We start from the raw sequence: 17,481 nt of genomic DNA, 5'->3' as shown, positions 1-17,481 counted from the left end.
AAATGAATGTTTTGATTGAATTTTAATCGTATTAATTTCTCATCTAGTTCTATTATTTAGTTTTAAAAAAAGGGGGATGTCAGGTTCATGTTTCCCCCGGGCCTTTTTAGGGGACGGACACCTCTGCACACACTGCCCGTGAACTCGTCCTCTGAGACGGAAGCTGTTGTCCAGCGTCTCCTTCGCCTCCTCCGGGGGACACGCTTCCAACAGTGAGTCCATCTTAAGGACCGACAGTTAGCTGCCTGTGTCCAGATGTCTTCCAGGGGGACACCCAGCCGCTTCCTGGCCAGTGTCCTGCGGAACGGGCTCGGTCGCTACGTTCCGCAGCTCAAGCGGATCTCCATCGTCTTCTCCAAGAACGCACAGAGCTCGTTGGGAGTCAGGTAAGCAAACATATAGTTTGAAGGTCACAGGTTCGATCCCCGTGCAACTCAGCACCTCCTCCTCCTTCTTCTCCTTCTCTCAGGGACTTCATCGAGGAGGGGGTGGTGGACTACGCCAAGAAGAACCCGGGCACCGTGGTGTACGTGTCCCCTCAGACCTGCAGGATCCCCAAAGTGGTGGCAGAGTATCGTAAGTGGATTTCAAACTACTGTGAAGGATCTAAAGGAACCGCTGTGGTCGGTTATTGTACAGGTCCTGTAGTTTCCTGTTTGTCTCACAGGAAGCAAGTTAACAAATTACAGATGAAATCCATTCAAACCAATGTAAACAAACTGTTTCCTTCATGTGTGTAGAACTGTAAGAGACCTCAGGACAGATGTTATATTTTAAGTACATGTTAAGTTTGACTAATTAATCAGAATCATATTAATTTGCTAACTACACAGGAAGGTCAGCTCATTTAACTGTAGATTAAAGTGCTAATGCATTTTTTATTCAGTACGTTCATTTCCAAGATGATTAAATACTTTATTTATAAGCAAACATTTTTATTTAAAATATACTTAGGTCAAGTTAAATCATCCAAATACAAAGACACGGTTTCCAGTAGAAAAGGTTCAGGGTTCAAACCAGTCACATGTTGATGTTCAGTGGCTTTTTGATTAAAGACATAAGAAAAGCGAATGTGCTTGTTACTCCTGTGAGATGCTGTAGGGGGCAGTATAACACTGGCTGTTCTCAGACCTCCATCGACTCGGTCAGAGGTGAACACACCACCGGATGTTTCACCAGACTTTGTAAACTCGTCTCCCTCAGAAACCTGAACTTCTTGTTGACACTGAGACATTTCACCATAAAGCTGTTTGAGTCAGTGACACAAGTCTGATTCATGGTTTCCTCTTCTCTTTTCCTCTTCCTGCAGTAAACGGCAACGTGAGGGAAGAACTCGTCACCAGCAAAACCGCCCCGCAGATTTCAGAGCTTCTGACCAAACTGGCCAATCAGTCCGGCCTGGAGATCATGCGCCTCCGCAAACCCTTCCACACGGACAACCCCAGCATCCAGGGCCAGTGGCACCCGTTCACCAACCGGCCCCCGGCCATCGGCCCCATCAGGCCCCAGAAGCAGGACTCTGTCTAAGGACTCGACTCTCTCCATCTGCTTCAGCTCCTCCTGAGAGCTGCGTTACATCTGCACAGGTCACGTAGTTCTCGTGGTTGCAGCAGGTTCCAGTGAATTACTTTTGGATGTTCCTGCTGAAGACGTCACTACGGCTCGGAGTGTTTTTGCCGTGTCCTTCAGCCGGCGGCAGCAGAGCCACTCGAGTCGGGCAGGAGAACACACACGTGGCTCTGAAGGCCACGTTTGAATAGACTCCACATGAATCCACCGGACACATATTCAACAGCAGATAACTGCTTTATTTTGAAGAGCAGCACGGGGGAGCAGATGCAACCTTGTATGAAATAAAAAAGAATTGTGTGAATCTTGGTACTTGTGTTTTAAATTTAAGATTTCCTGTCGATTCGTGTTTTAACAGCTTGTCAGAATAACATCAACACAAGTGGCTCTTTACAGTTGTTAGCTGATGAGGGCTGAAGGATTTCTCGCTGCACAACCTTTGAAATGATCCAGAGGTTAAATGAACACGACAGATGTTTGTGAGGTAACTTGAGGGACGACTCTTGACCTCGAGCACGGAGTCGTCCTCTGTCAGACTGAAGCAGGAACAGAAGAGCTGACGGGAGATCAGTTCAGATACAACTGGGTTCTTTTCACATCACGTCCTAAATTTATCATTTTTTACTTTAAGCGCTCGCCCCACTTTCCCTCAGACTGAGGTGACACCATTCAGACTTATTACTCAAGTAAAAGTACTAATACCACATTAAAAGAATTTATGTATTAGCTCCAAAATGTACTTTTAAGTATCATGAGTAAAAGTACTAATTGTTGAGTACAGCAGTTGAATGTTAATGTTCATTTTAACAACTCTACTGTTATACAATATGCAACTTAAATAAGTACATATGTATAAAAAACACCCCTATATAAATGATTAAAATGTGTTATATACAGTATTTTAATCTATGATGAAATATATTTAATATATAAAATTTGAATCTCTTATTTGAAGGTAAGATGAATATAGTTGAGTAAAAAGTACAATATCTGCCCCTGAAATGAAGTAGAGTAGCAGAGAGAACCAAAAAATGTTCTTAATTACAGTACTGCAATGGGTAGATGTACTTAGTTTCTTCATACCATTGCATAAACATACAGTATAGACAGCAGTTAGAGTTTAGACAATAAAAGAGGCTCAACTTTAATCATCTGTGAATCCTAACTGTTCACTCAGGTGCTAATAAAAACCTGGAATTCAATTTGTAAAATTCTAATGATGTGAAAACGTGTTTTTTTTTTTTCATTCTCACCTCTTGTCTGATTTATTCATTCATCTCTGACACCAGTTAAACTCCTCTGAGGCACGGTGCTCTCTCACCCCCCGGAACAGCTCGACCCGAGTGGGGACTTTAAAAGCTCTAAATAAAGATGCTGTTGCTAAGTGACTAGCCGTGGACGCTGCTCTGAACATGGTTCCCACCTCGGCCTATGATCCACCTCGGCTCTGTTACACATGTATGTAAACGAGTGAGATCCCCCCCCCCCCCCGTGGCCTCGCCGCTCGCCACCAGCTGAGAGCCACCAGGAATCGTCTGGAGAACACGATCCAGTGTGGACACGTCCTGCATCTTCACCTCCTCACTTCCCCTGTGGACAAAGGACATATTGCAAAACACCTTTTTTTTTCTTCCAGTCTGCACATGAGCAAGTTTAATGAACACAAATAAATAAGATGAGATGATAAGATCCAACATAATAAGAGAAACAGCTCAACGGACAAGAAGCAACGGAGTAAATTTCACGTAGTCGTTAAAATTCATCGTCAACATCAGGAAATCAAACAGAACCAAGATGGAGGAAAGTGCCACAGATAACAGGGGAAAACTACAAAGGACTTTTTTAAAGCAACAACTGTGCAAATTGCAAACTCTACACCAGTTTCTTTGGCCACCACTTAAAGAAATAATCTACACCTACATTAAATATAGCGTAGCTTGCATATTGAATCAGCGGGATGTCGGTACCGTCACAGAATCTGATAAAACCAGTGGACAGAAACAAGAAGAATGTAAAACCAGTGACACGTGAGAGACTTCACCTAAAAGTCCAGAGCACAGTTTACAGAGCAGAGCCACTGGCTGCTGTAAACACATTGTCCTTGAGAGAGAGAGAGAGAGAGAGAGAGAGAGAGGCAGCAGAATCAGATGAAGCTTCTCACATGTGCAGGATTGTTCAGCTGTTATATCAGAAATGGGGGTGGGGGGGGGAGAGAGAGAGAGAGCAAGTTGAAACTGCAATCAATTTAACCCATCAGAAGCATTTCCAGTGAGTCACACCATTAAATTCTCACGGATCAGCTCCATGTTTAATCTGTGTGACACTTACAGGAAGCACAAGATATAAGTGGCACTCAACTGTTTTTGGACATTGAATCTGACAGAGAATCTCCTGATATTGTCCTCAGGGTAAAAGCTCCGGAGAACGTCCGAATGAGCGCATGTACACCAGGAGATTCTCTGGAGGATTCACCAGGAGCGACTTGATGATGTTTCCCGTCTGAGCAGAGAATCTTCCTGCTGTGTTTAACATGTGATGGAAAAAACCTCGGGAGAAAGTCCAGCTCCAACCGTGAGGACGTTCTCTAGAGTTCAAGTCCCTCTAGAAACATGAGACTAAGTGTGTGTTGAACTAATGCAGAACATCTCTCTCTGGCCTTCGCCAACACAAACTCAAGTGCTCTTTGAAAACTGGCTCTAATTGATTGGGGGGCATCACGGCCATTTGTAAACTCAGCAGGGTCCTTGAGAGAGAGAGAGAGAGAGAGAGAGAGAGAGAGAGAGAGAGAGAGAGAGAGAGAGAGAGAGAGAGAGAGAGAGAGAGTACATGTGAGCAGCAGATGATGCTGTGGAGCAGGGGTGATGAGACGGGGGAGACAAAAGAGGCAGGGGACAGGGGGAGAGAGGAGTGATGAAGAGGAGGATGAAGAGGAGGGCGAGTAGAAAGCTGAAAACATGCGACCATGCATGAATAACCAGGACAAGTAGAGCAGGTGAAAGTATCGGGCAAGAAAGCTAAGCTAATTAATTTTTTAAAGAATATCTATTGGTACTAAATCCTCTGTCACATGTTCAAATAATGCACGAAACAAACAAATACTCAGTAAAAAGCATATTCACTTATGGAACTCACTGGATCCAGATTCTTATTAGGATCTCAAACACTCATAAATATCAGTCCCCTGAAATTTGTCAGATTTTTTTCATCAATTAACATGAATTATTAATTTAGAAATCTAGGAAGATGTGGAAAAACAAATCTTCAATCAGAACTTTGATCAATTGGTTCAAAGGAGAGACGGCAGGACCCAGAAGGACGTGGTTCAAGATTGAGTTCACACGTTGAAATGCAAAGAGCTCCCTCTATAAACAGAGGAGCAAACTTTTGAATAATCATAAAGTGTATCTGTAATTAAAGAAAAGCTGAATCTAGGGCTGATGGACACTTTTCACCTCTCATCCAACCGGCTGCCTCAGTTAATTAAAAACCCCAGAACTCAAGGTGAGGCCTGTGAACTCCAGGTTTCTCAATCCACACCAGCACATTTCCCGCCCCAGTGCATCTCCTCCATTATGATTCCGTCCAGATTCATAACAAAAGTGTCTTTCAAGGAAAAAAACGGAGAGGATCAGAGTAAACTGGCTCGTTTCATCATCTTCATCCCGATTCCCCCCACGTCTCCACCGGGACATGAAGGTCAAGTGTGTCCCCGTCCGCCTCCACCTGCACGGACGACATTGCTCCATGCAAACAGACAGATCCCCCCCCCCCCCCGTCCTCTCCTGGTGGAGGTGAGCCAACTGCTGCCGTTACTGTCACCCTGACAGATGCTGGGCTGTGAGTCACCGGAGAGGGCGGCGGCTGCTGATTCAAGGCCTCGCTGCAAAGACAGATTCTTTTATTTGACCGTGACACGTTTACAAATTACACCCGAGATTCATTTCAGCCACTTCTCTCCACGTTCTGCACGTATTTCATCATCGCGCTGTTTGTCTTGCCAGAAGGAAAAACTGTCCGCTCGGCAGTTTGTGTTGTTTTAACATTGCTCTGATGTCAGGTAAACACTGAGGAGGCTTTTGTGAAGGTCCTCGCTTTGCTGGTTTGGGAAACTTGCCACCGGGCGGAGGACAAAGTAATCTGTCATTTACTGTTTCTGTATATTTTCCTTGTTGTGACAAAATGTCCTGAAAGAATCCAGTGCTTTGAAATATCATCGATCTATCTCAGGAGGAAACAAAATCACCACAACACAGTTCAATTGAAGAAGAAGCAGTGGAAGTTGGTGTTGATCACAATGGTTTATGGGAAGCGTAGTTCTTCACTTTTTAAATAATTAAGTTCACAGTCTTGTACCTTTGCCTTTTTTTTCCCATTTGCTCTAAATCAAATGTTTTTATGTTCACTATTCATCTTGTAGCAGCTCGTCCTGGTTCCAGACTTAAAACAATTCCAGAATAATTCTCAAAGTAAAAGTTTACCCTCTATAGGAACTGACACAACACATATGTACTTACTGGTGCAGCTGTGATGTGAATATTGATATTTACACGAGAATAAAAGATGAGAAAAGACTGGTTTAAAAAATAAACTCAAACATGTGATGTGTCGTGCACGGAAACAGAACTGTCTTCTTAAAGTGATGCTCCATGTAAAAGCTATATTTCACTGTGGGGTCGAAACAACTGTGGGTTTTTGCCAATAATTAGTCCGTCAAACACCAGGTGCACATCCAAAAACACAGTGTTAACCTCTGTGTACCTCTTAGTGATGAGGATTGATGCTGATTGGACGACTTACAGAAGGGATTTATCATTTTGTCGTGTTTTTGTTAAATTGGCGTTGTGTGAGACTGATTTGTCATATGTTGTGTATGTTAATTTGCTGTTGTCTTTTCCACGTGCACTTCAGAGCGTGAGCCCTCCAGTTGTCCTGCAGTCTTGGATGATTAGTTCATTTCTAAGGAGTCAGCACTGTGGTCAGTTGGATGTGGCGAGTTGGGGCTAGTTCTCCTTGTTAGCCGTTAATGTTGTGTTTCTTGTTTTGGACTGTGTAACAGTTCGTACACTTTGCCATTCATCATTCTTATGCATTAAAAAACCCTGGAGGTCGGACATCGAGGGGCAAAGAATCCAACTCAATCAAGTTATTACGACCAATCGGACGAGAAGGACTCTGAGAATCTGAGTCCAGTCTTGGGACTACAGATGAGTCAAACCTTTGTTCCTCTGGACGGAGGAACCACAACGGAGCTGTGGACAAAAACAGGAACGTGCTCATTGCGACACACGGGGCCAGGGGCACGCCTTGAGGAAGTGTGACCTCACGCTCCACAGAGGGTTAACGTTACAGGGCACCAAGAACTTCCTCAGCACCTCCCCAGGCTCAAAGAGACAGAATCGCCTCCTCAGCTTCTGTATTTGTTGACCTATGCCCCATTTAGCAGCTTTGTCTTTTGTGTGGACCGACTGAGGAGCGTTACGTTTCCTCCTCAGGGTTTTCTCTTGTGCTGTCGTCTTTGGCCGAATCGAATATCAATCTCTGGTTAATGTTGTCCATCGTGGATCATGTGTCTCAGGAGGCTGAACATCTCAGATCAGGGGCTCCGACAGCAGCGTTCCAGTTCTTCAGCTGGGGTCAAAATAAATAACTAGTGGGACAAAGAGTGAGAGGGACGTCCTAGATGGAGCTCTCGTCCGGCTGCAGGTCCAGCTGCGTGTGCTTCCTCTGCTCCAGGATCCTGTTGAGCTCCTCTGTGAAGGAGTGGTAGAGCGGCGACGTGCCCTCGTGGTCGGCCTGCCGCAGCAGCACGTAGCTGTTCCCGTTCATCTTCCTCAGCACGCTGGGCAGAGTGGCCGACAGCCCGTTGGCGTAGTCCATGCTGGGAAGGGGAGGCGGCATCGGAAGGGGAGGGGCCGGCGGAGGCGTCTTGGTCGGCGACATGTTTCCCTGACCGGGAACGATCTGCAGGAAGCCGTCGCCCATGTCCGAGAAGTCTGGCATCGACATGGAGTGACGCGCCTGGCGCCCGTTGCAGTGGCTGGAGATGGTTGTGAGTTCAAAAAGGGAGCTCCTCTTCCTCTCGGATTCGCCCAGGACCCGCAGCCCCTGCTGGGAGAACTTTCGGTCCCGAGAGGCCCGCCTGGTGCAGAAGCTCACGTAGAGCAGCACCACGCTCAGCACCAGGCAAAGCCCCCCGAGCACGGCCACCAGGGAGATGTACACGGCCTCCATGTGTCTGTAGGTCTGGAACTCGGGTCCCGGAGGCAGCGGGGCGGGGGGCGAGGGCAGGGGCTGCTCGGTGGGGCCGCTGGTGGAGACAACAGCTGGGCTGGAGACTGTGGTGGGGCTGGTGGTGTCTGTGGGCTCCACGGGGTAGAACGGGTCAGTGTGCACCCGGACCGTGTACAGATAAACCAGAACAGAGACCGAGTTCTCCACGGCGAGGCAGCGGTAGGAGCCGCTCTGCTGGGCCCGGGCTCCGATGATGAGGAGGCCGTCTGTGCCGATGCGGTAGCCCGAGTTCAGGTCGAACCCCTGGAGGTCTTTGCCATTCAGGGTCCAGCGTGGCGTCGCCAGGTTGGAGCGCAGTTCACACTGGAGCAGCACGTCATCACCCGACATCACAGAGCGACGCCGATGGACGACTGAGGACAAGAGACAAGAACCAGAGATGAGATGAGGAGACGGCAGGAAGACAGACAAGCAGAGGGACAGAGAGACGGATGGGGCCTCAGGTGAACAACCTGCACGGCTCAACCCACCGCCATCGCTTTCTATTACATCTCATAAGCCTCTATAAACGTGGCGAGCTCTGCAATGCAGCCAGAGCGACCTCCTGACCTCCACCAGCAGAGGAACTGATTAAAATGTGAGCGCTGGGACCTGGGGGGTGGGGGGGGGGAACGCACACCCAGTGGAATCTCTTAATAGCTGCTAAGTGCTGGAGTTTTCAGGTGGAGAAAGTGTGTGCGTGTGTGTGTGTGTGTGTGTGTGTGTGTGTTGGACTTCTTAACCCCATAATCTGTGTGAGTGTGTGTATGGGAGAGTAAGAGAGAGAGAGAGAGAGAGAGAGACAAAGATAGAGGGAGGCAGGCAAACTCACCAAGGACACTGAGCGGCAGGTGAGGATAAAGAAGTAAAAGCAGATCGGATGTAGAGTGGTGTGTGTCTGTGTGTGTGTGTGTGTGTGTGTGTCTGTGTGTGTGTGTGTAACATACCGTTTCCTAAATTCTCCTTGCAGCCTCTGGTCCCTCTCAGAATATCCTGAGTTATGTTTGACCTGAAATAAGATGATTTAAAATTCAGTCACTGAGTATTTAAATCTGATTTAAGCACAGGAGATGGTTCCCACTCAAAGGTTCAGGGTGAGGAGTGGGAACGAGGGAGGAAACATTCTCCATCAAACTTTACTTTAATCAAGCTGCTGATTAAAGTTTGAAAAGTTATATTGTGTTGGTTTCCTGGTGAAAACACAACCCCAGAGCCGTGAAACACCACGAGACCAAGTGAAAACAACGTCTTAATGAGGCCGACACAGTGAGATTACACAATACTCCAACACATCTACAGTCAGAGGAGAGAAACACAAAAGTTTCTGGAACAGAAATCATTTAATTTTTACAGTTTGGGCTCCACTGAGGCTGCACGAGGCTCCAGGCAGGGGGAGAGAATATTGAAAAGTCGTTTTTTTAAAACCCAGTGCAGCTCAGAATAATCCTGTTTTACTCTCCAGCCATATTTCTCCAAGACTGATAACAAGAATAATGTCATTGCTGCAGAAGGAAGTGGCCATTGAATATTATATATTATATATAACGTAACGTTTCCCATTAACGTCCCACAACTGTGCTGCTGCCTCAGACGCTACCAACAAATCCACAGGAGAGGCCGAGGTGTCCAGAGCAGCGATGGAGATTAAGATGTCTGCTGCTCATTCATGCAGAGTGAATGAAGAGGGAAAAACAAACAGGCCCCAGTGCAAGATGGAGCCAGAGTGTGTGTCTGGGTATGTGTGTGAGAGAGAGAGAGAGAGAGAGAGAGAGAGAGAGAGAGAGAGAGAGAGAGAGAGAGAGAGAGAGAGAGAGAGAGAGAGAGAGTGTGTTTGGTGGGATGAATAAATCCCAACACTCCCAGTATCCTCAGGTCAAAACAGTACACGACTAAAAACGCTTTACAAGATGCAAGACTAAGAATTGACGATTTAAATTTCCATTAAAAATTTCTTCCAGTGGATTTAATTTGTAAGGATTCAGGTTCTTTCAAGAGGAAGAACTCCAACAAGTAAATCTACAAATAAATCTATAAATAAATTGACAAATTGTTCTACTTACAACAAGTAATCATCAATAACTAACAGTTTAAAGACTGAATTTAATTTTAAATGTTTCTCTGTTTTAATGCTGATTTAAGATATGAAAAATTGTTTTAAAAATCACAATTAATTTCTTTCAGTGGGTTTTTACAGGGTAACTCATTTGTAATTCAAACCTTCCCGCTCCAGATGAAGCTCCCGCTGAGCTGCACCGAGCGGATGAGACAAATTGAGGTCGAGCACATTGTCTCAGACCTGCTTTCATAAAGAGTCGGAAGGGAAAGTAAAGCGTATAAATAATTAATAAGACTCCAGGATCTGTTCTGGGCCCCGAAGGCGAAGAAGTAAACATCGTCTGAAAAGGTCGAGTTATGCAAAAGTGAACACTGTCCAAATGGTTCATCTCTGTTTTACAGGAGACTTATTATTTTTGAAAGAGGATGTTTATAATAATATTAAATGTGCTAAACATTATTCCAGCACGTTAGAGTCCACCTCACCTCTTTGAACTGGAGGATATTTCTACGCACGCCCCCCCGTCCCAGCCGCAGAACGGGTCTCTGGCGAACACGCAGTCGTAACAGGAAGTGTATCTCCGACAGGCCGACATCGGGACCTGCACGACTCCAGAGTGTGAGCCCACGTACACGCTCCGCTGGGAAACAAAGAACGTTGTAATTAATTTAAATATAAGCACGAAACTCTAATCAGTTCATCGTTAAGTCCGACTGAACATTTGTTCCTATTTTGCAGAAATTCCCTACACAGCTCGATGAGATATCGAGTTCAGATTGGGATGGACCAACAAACCCTAAATATAATGTTGTTGCTGGTGGCAGGAGACATAGAAATGATCTAATGTACGGATTCTGATTAATAAGTGAAAAATGTTTATACCTCATTTCTACGCAGCTAATTTATCAGCCCCAGCTCTATCGATTATGTCATCGTCCATTTAAACCCTGGTTAATTTGTTGTGCATGCAAACGTACCAGAGCCGAGGAGATGACCAGGCTCTCCACGGGCTGAGGTTTGTCAAACAGCTGCAGCTCCTCTATGATGTGCATTTCTCCTTGGATGTCCACAGCTCTGTGCAGCCAGCCGTCATCTGCAGGAGGAGACACAACCTCGTCAAACAGGACACCGGGATAACAATACACACAACTAAAGAGGGGAGGACCTAGAGTTGTCTGTCCACAGGAGACGCTGGACTCACCAGTCCCCAGAAACAGGACGGTGTAAATGTTTCCATCCAGCGCCGGCTCCCTGTGCACGACTATCTTGACGTAGTTGACGCTCCTCTTGAACAACAGGGGGCGCACTCCCACCGGGTGCACCTGGCCGGCCATGAGTGGATGCCTCCTGGCGAAGGTGAGGACATTGTCTGGGAGGTCACGAGAAGAGTTGATGCCCTGGGCCCGGTGCCGATCTGTTATACACTGAGAAAGAGGGTTGTTTGAACGGGTGGGGGGGGAAGAGCCAGATATTAAAAATGATCGTGTGAAGTTTTATTTGAAACTTACAGATCCAGGTCTGGGCTCCGGCACCTTCCCTGTGTACTCCCTCCACTTCGAGTCCTGCACCTCCATGTACGGCCCCTCGAACACCTTCTGCACATCTGAGAAGGCGTACTGGCAAATCGCAGAGGCCTTGATGTTCTTCCTGAAAGACGATACCCCCCCCCCGTCCAGAGGACACGCTCAGGATTAATGATTCAACGCTGAACAAGCACTGAGAGGTTATTGTCTGAGGAGCGACCGCCACCGGGATCGATTTCAAACACCCAGGAAAACTCTGCAGGTGTTGACGTTTTGTTTTTCATCACATTTTCCCTCGCTGGATGTGATCATTTATTTGTGTTGTGTGGACACGTGGGAGTGGAGGTGTGTGTTTCTCCTCCTTTAGCCAGAGAGCTAAAATCCCCCCCCCTCCCCCCTCCACTCCCTGTGAGTCAGGAATAAAAACCCATTTGTGGTTTTCCTGAAGCACCTGCGAAAGAAAAGATTTGTCCGACCACATAACAGCAGCATGAGTCGGCAGCCAGGTGACCCTCCATCTGAGGCCTGGACGGGAAGATTAGTAACGAGGGGGGGGGGGGGGGGGGGGGTGCGTCACATTCTTCTGTCGGCTGTGAGACCCCCTCCACCTTCAAACGCACTCAGGTGAGGAGAGGGAGGCTGACGTGAAACCCAGAATCTGTCTTTAAATCTGGGGAGAGGTGTCGCCCGGGGGGGGGGGGGGTTTACTCATTCATGCACGGGTGTGACTAATGCACGGCGTTGACTGGCACTCACACAGGTGTGTGAGAGAAGAGAGAGAGAGAGATGAGAGAGAGAGAGAGAGAGAGGGAGAGAGAGAGAGAGAGGAATTAACAAAAATCTAGCTCGAATGTGAAATAAATAAGAAAAGACACAAAGAAGAAACAGAGCATTATGATTCGTTTACTGCAGAGTCCTCTACATCACAATCTCCCCCCCTCCCCCCCGGGACAGTTTTATGCAGCATGACTCAGCACATCACACACACACACACACACTCATCACAGCCGTCATCCATCAGCTTCGACAGCAGCTCAACAACAACTCACCTGGAATTTGAAATAACAATTTTAATGATCCTAAATACCACTGACTAAATAAAGATGGACGACGCCTCTTCAACTGTGAATGAAGCCAAAGTATCCTGGATACCGGTGCCACCATCTTGCACTGCATGGTGATGGTCATTACGAGCTTGCACAGTATAGAGCGGTTATAGAGTGCAATATAGAGTTCAATATATATCTCAAAGTAGAGGGTGATATGGAAAGACAGCAGCATAGAGTAGAAGGCGGTATAGAGCACATATAGAGGTCAGTATAGAGTCTATATTGATATTCAGGTAAAACTATTGAAAGTATTTTAAGCTCGGTTCAGGGTTTGGTTATGTTGGAAGAGCGAACAACCTAATCTGTGACCTTGCACCTGGAACCCAGAGAAAACGTTTTGCTGCTGAGGCCTCGACTGCGTCGCTCTATAAAAGCAGAACTCAAGGTCGTCTCTTACCACTCAAGGCCGAAGATGCCGTAGAAGATGCTGCTCTGGGCGTCCCGACCCTGCAGCACAAACACACTGCGCAGGATATTGAGGTGCAGCTCGTATTCTGGGACGGAACAAACCATCCGGGCCTTGAGGAAGGAGGTCCACTTCCTCTGCAGGGTCCGCTGCCCCCCCAGTCAGTCTGCAGCCAGAGGAGACAGCAGAGGGACAGGAAAAATCAATGAACGCCAAGATCCAGTCACTCACTTGAGATGATGTATTCTGACATTTACACTTTCCAATCCCATGAATCAACCCCCTCATTTATCACGTGTGCGTTGATGGAAACTGATCTGATGTAATTAAAAGTGACAAACATACATCGACCAAACGATAAGAGTCAAATCATGATTCACACCAGGTTATACTGGTAGAGCAGGCAGAGAGAGAGAGAGAGGTAGAGTCTTATGTAAGTGGAGCTGGAACGTTGGACTTCTAACTCTGAGCACATCGACTGTGGCACATTTTGCTCTAATTGCATTTCTGTAGCCGTGGGAGGTGAAGCTGCAGGAGCTCTCTCTCTAAAAGAGTAATTTAGCACACCTCATTTAAAGGGAGGTAAAGAGTCGACTCCATTTTTTAAAACTCATCTTTGTTTACGTCTGACATGTGTTGTTCATCAGATAAATCAGATAGAAAAGCAAAGAGAGGGAAAGGACTGCAGATGAGTGAGCGCTGGCCTCGGCAGAGATGGGAAGATGGATGCTACGGAGAAAACATCATAAAAGAGTCCTATGGAGATGGATGCCAGGTTATTACTGAGGGAAGAGCTGATCTGATAAATCAATATCTACGTCAGTCACATGGGTCAGCGGATCGCCACGACGTAAATCTGAGGGAATCCGAGAGTCAAGAATCCACGAATCCACGAATGACCTCGTGAAGATTCGCCTGTAGATGAATAATCCCTGGAGACGGTGCTGCTGTGAAACATGAAGCTGGTTTCTAAAATGGAACAGATCATCTGCCTGTGTCACTGAAAAACACGGTTCTCTGTGAAACTAGGTTGTGACGGCCGAGGAAGTCGGAGTCGAGCAGAGAGGAGGAGGAGGAGGAGGAGGAGGAGGAGGAGGAGGAAGAGGTGGTGGAGGAGGAGGAGGAGGAGGACTCGTTAGGCAGCTCACAGAATGGCACGATGTCAGCGTTTTCCAGAGGCGACTGCCAGGGGCGCCACCGCCGGCAGATCTGCCTCCACCCGGCCTCCACCCGGCCTCCACCCGGCCTGGTGTCTGGCTGCCACGAGGGCCGAGCCGGGGAGCAGCTCGACATCTGCATGCGACTCTGTGGCCTACTTCAGAGTTATTAGAATCTCCAGTGCCCCGACAACTCCACAGAGCTGAGAGGAGGCCAGACCTCGTTTCCAGAAATGACTTCTTTTAGATTCACGGAGGATTATTAGAACGTGAAGAGTTTAAAAGTGTTGAAGACAAAAGTGGTTTGTTTATTATTATTGTAAAGGAATGTGCTGTTTATTTAAAGATGATGGATTTTCATCAATTTCGGTTTCTCCAGATGATTCCTCCTCGCAGCTGATTGGTCGCTCTTGCAGAGGGGGGCGTGTTCAGCTACCCTCCGTCTACCTGCTGTTTAACTATCTGCTTGAAGCGAGAGCCTGTACAGTGTGTGTGGTACTGCCTTCACGCTGAGGCAGGTGAAACGTTTATGGATGTTTTAATTTGCTCAATTTGATGAACAACAAAAACAAACCACTCACGGCTGTGAAAGACTAAAATAAGCTCCTCCCAGTTACGTTTACGAGTCACTTAAGGTAAAAGTCACAGCCGTGTAAAATTAATATTTCACTTTAATCAAGTCTGCACAGAATGGAGTCAGATTGAGGTGAAGGCTGCAGCCGCACGAGGAGGAAGATGAGGAGCCTGAACTTCTCCCACTCAAATGGGCAGTAAACATGAATATATAATATCGATAGATGAAGCCAGAAATGTGATGTATTCCAATGTCGTAAAAAGAGGCTATGAATTGAAGTGGAGCAGCTCCAGGAGAAGCTGGGATACAAGAAATTAAATCATAAATCTGTGGAATTATCATCTCCAGCTGGTCCTGAGACAGAGAAACACAGCCAGTCCCTTTGTTGCCTGCCAGAATCCCAGTCCACCGACTGGTCCTGGCAGTTTAACTCACTCTGATTGGCTGTTAACACCGACATCCAATCAGATCAGATCTCCCCAAAAAAGGTGTTAAATGTGAAATTCTTGTTTCTGTCATAAAAAAAAACACACTTCAACAGTGGTTTCAGCCCAGCAGCGAACTGGGATGTGATGGTAATTACACCAGCATGTGCAAGATAAAAGAAACGTCAGGGAGGAAGAGGAAGAGCGAGAGGAAGAGGTAGAGGAAGAGGGAGAGGAAGAGGGAGAGGAAGAGGGAGAGAGAGAGGAAGAGGGAGAGGAAGAGGGAGAGGGAGAGTGAGAGGAAGAGGGACCTCGAGGAAACAGGCGCTGTCTGGACCGGAGATGCTGATCGCAAGTGAAATGAGGTGAGAGGGAGGAGGAGGAGAAGGAGGAGGAGGCGAGGAAGAGGGCGAGATGGCACTAAAGGCTGGGGATGGAGGGGGGGGGCTGCCATTAGAGGTGGAGGTTGGTGGGCTGGTAGTTTGCCTGGCAACAGTGAGAAAGAGAAGAATCTGCTGCTTCACACAGAGAAATGACCGGAGGAGCAGAACAGCAGCTGAAAGCAGAAACTCTCCATCAACACTTTCTCTGTGTTGGAGACGTCAAACATTAAATCCTCCCATCTTCATTATTAACTTCCTGAACCCAGTGAGTGGTTAACACGGCTCGGCTCGGCTTGGCTCTCTGACCTTGCAGACCCGGGCGACCCTGGACACCTTGGTCTGGCTCGGGTAGGCCGCCTGCTCCTGGCTCCGCTCCGTGAAGAAGAAGTAAATCTTGTCGTCGTCCCCGATGGAGCTGTTGACGCTCTCCTTCAGCAGCACCGAGCCCACGAAGTCCGCCTCTGCACACACACACACACACACACACAGACACACACACACACACACACACACACACACACACAGCAGACCTATGAGCAGTCTGCAAAGTGTCTCCTGGAAACTAAAGACAGTGATTTGCCTGAATTGCCACAACTGAACGAGTCACAGCTGCAATGCGCTAAAAACTTTTCTCACATGATATTCATTCAGTTTCTGTTGTAAAAGCAAAACGTGAGAGCCGATTAACAACTGTGTGAAGTAACTTGTTGTTTATTGATTTTAAAAAATGTGCTTTTTCACGGGTTGTACTTACCCAGAAGCCACTGGGTCGGGCCTCCTCGGTCCTGAGCGTGGGGAAGGGGAAGTTTCTGCGCACGTCTGGCGAGCTGCGGAACTCGTACTGAGAGGCGTGAACATCTCCCCGTCTGATAGGTAGTTTCAAAAAGGGTTGTTAGTGGAGGGAAACCTGAATCTGTACTTTTTAAAAGGTAAACTAGGGAGCATACCCAGGAGGAGGCCGGTGTAGCCCTTTGCCGGGTCGTAGGGACACCGGTCTCTTCCCTCCTCAAACCCCGAGGAGAAGCCGAACCGCTCTGCGTCCTAGAGAACAGATCAGTGACATCAGGAAATGCATCATTTAAATTCAAATTCCACTCCTGAGCTCGTGAAATCAAATCACAAGGAGCTCTTACTATGTAGGCGCAGAGCGGTCTGAAGGCGTTGGTTCCACAGGCGTAGAGGTGCGTCTCGTTGAAGCGCTGCAGGAAGCGGATGTGATTGAAACACTCCGTCTGCAGAGGACGGAGACAAACAAGTTATTTCTGTCTCCACAAAAGAAAAACAAACCCAGAGACCAGTTACCTGCAAATCCACTTCCTGCTGAGTGGAATTTAATTAACTGTGCAAAATGCTCAGGCTCCAGTTCAGTTGCTCAGAGTCGCAGCAGGAGAGGATTCTACGTTTTCTTTCTTTACCAAGCAGGAGTGTTTCATCAATGAAGATAATATAAATAATATTCCATAATAATAATAGGAGCGTTGAGCTGCAGCCTCGTACCTGATTGTCTCTTCCTTTGTTCAGACACATCTTCTTCTGTTCAGGGGATGCGTCCCAATCAATCTGCACACAACAGGGGGTAATGAAAGGGAGGGTGGGGGGGGGGGGGTGGGTCAGGTATAGCTCAATAAACAGACATAAATAGATCTCTGGATAGATCTGTGCAGAAAAACAGGAAGCGAGAACAGAAGGACAACACAGTTCAGTTCTCCGGCTGCGTCACAGAGTTGTGTTGTGCATTTAATCCAATATCCACAAAATTGCAGGCGCACAACAGGATCTGCTATTATTAGTTTCTCCTCTTTCCCCCACTGGTGTGAACTGGGTTTGCTGTTTCTCTCTGTGTGGCGTCTGTGCACTCACTGTGAGGTTTTCCAGGTGTGGTGATGTCGGAGGTGTTGAGTGCGTACAGAGCTCCTCTGCCTCCCACGTACAGCCGGCCCGGCCTCCTCCTCCAGCAGGAGGGTGCTGTAGTTCTGGGAAGAGCCATTGAAGCGAACGCTGCCCAACAG

The 17,481-nt window shown here is 47.2% G+C and overlaps 2 protein-coding genes across 2 annotated transcripts in view; one reads left to right on the top strand and one right to left on the bottom strand.

Moving 5' to 3' along the window:
• The first annotated feature begins 121 nt into the window (after positions 1-121).
• mrpl43 (mitochondrial ribosomal protein L43) lies at positions 122-1,873 on the top strand. Its single transcript, XM_053413390.1, has 3 exons — positions 122-386; positions 470-576; positions 1,310-1,873. Exons 1-3 carry the CDS (start codon positions 256-258, stop codon positions 1,525-1,527), a joined length of 456 nt encoding a protein of 151 aa, XP_053269365.1. The 5' UTR covers positions 122-255; the 3' UTR covers positions 1,528-1,873.
• A 3,577-nt stretch (positions 1,874-5,450) lies between these two features.
• The window catches only part of sema4gb (sema domain, immunoglobulin domain (Ig), transmembrane domain (TM) and short cytoplasmic domain, (semaphorin) 4Gb), a 12,914-nt gene continuing 883 nt past the window's right edge, over positions 5,451-17,481 (bottom strand). The window contains 17 exon segments of the mRNA XM_053413391.1: positions 5,451-8,213; positions 8,787-8,848; positions 10,381-10,535; positions 10,873-10,988; positions 11,097-11,319; positions 11,404-11,542; positions 12,925-13,084; positions 13,087-13,099; positions 15,779-15,933; positions 16,227-16,247; positions 16,250-16,321; positions 16,324-16,338; positions 16,420-16,513; positions 16,606-16,704; positions 16,970-17,039; positions 17,341-17,411; positions 17,413-17,481. The exon segment at positions 17,413-17,481 is cut by the window's right edge and continues 21 nt beyond it. Coding sequence (XP_053269366.1) covers positions 7,246-8,213; positions 8,787-8,848; positions 10,381-10,535; positions 10,873-10,988; positions 11,097-11,319; positions 11,404-11,542; positions 12,925-13,084; positions 13,087-13,099; positions 15,779-15,933; positions 16,227-16,247; positions 16,250-16,321; positions 16,324-16,338; positions 16,420-16,513; positions 16,606-16,704; positions 16,970-17,039; positions 17,341-17,411; positions 17,413-17,481 — 2,502 coding nt within the window. The 3' untranslated portion in view covers positions 5,451-7,245.

The sequence above is a fragment of the Pleuronectes platessa genome, chromosome 21 (assembly GCF_947347685.1).
Source record: "Pleuronectes platessa chromosome 21, fPlePla1.1, whole genome shotgun sequence".
NCBI classification, from domain to species: Eukaryota; Metazoa; Chordata; class Actinopteri; order Pleuronectiformes; family Pleuronectidae; genus Pleuronectes; species Pleuronectes platessa.
Note: the sequence above shows the minus strand (reverse complement) of the source record. Positions and strands in the feature narration are given on the sequence as shown.

Excerpts from the sequence above, each read along its gene's own strand:
- mrpl43 (XM_053413390.1), top strand. The coding sequence starts at position 256 with ATGTCTTCCAGGGGGACACCCAGCCGCTTCCTGGCCAGTGTCCTGCGG. Across the intron at positions 387-469 it reads CAGAGCTCGTTGGGAGTCAG|GGACTTCATCGAGGAGGGGG; the intron begins GTAAGCAAACAT and ends TCCTTCTCTCAG. Across the intron at positions 577-1,309 it reads CAAAGTGGTGGCAGAGTATC|TAAACGGCAACGTGAGGGAA; the intron begins GTAAGTGGATTT and ends CTCTTCCTGCAG.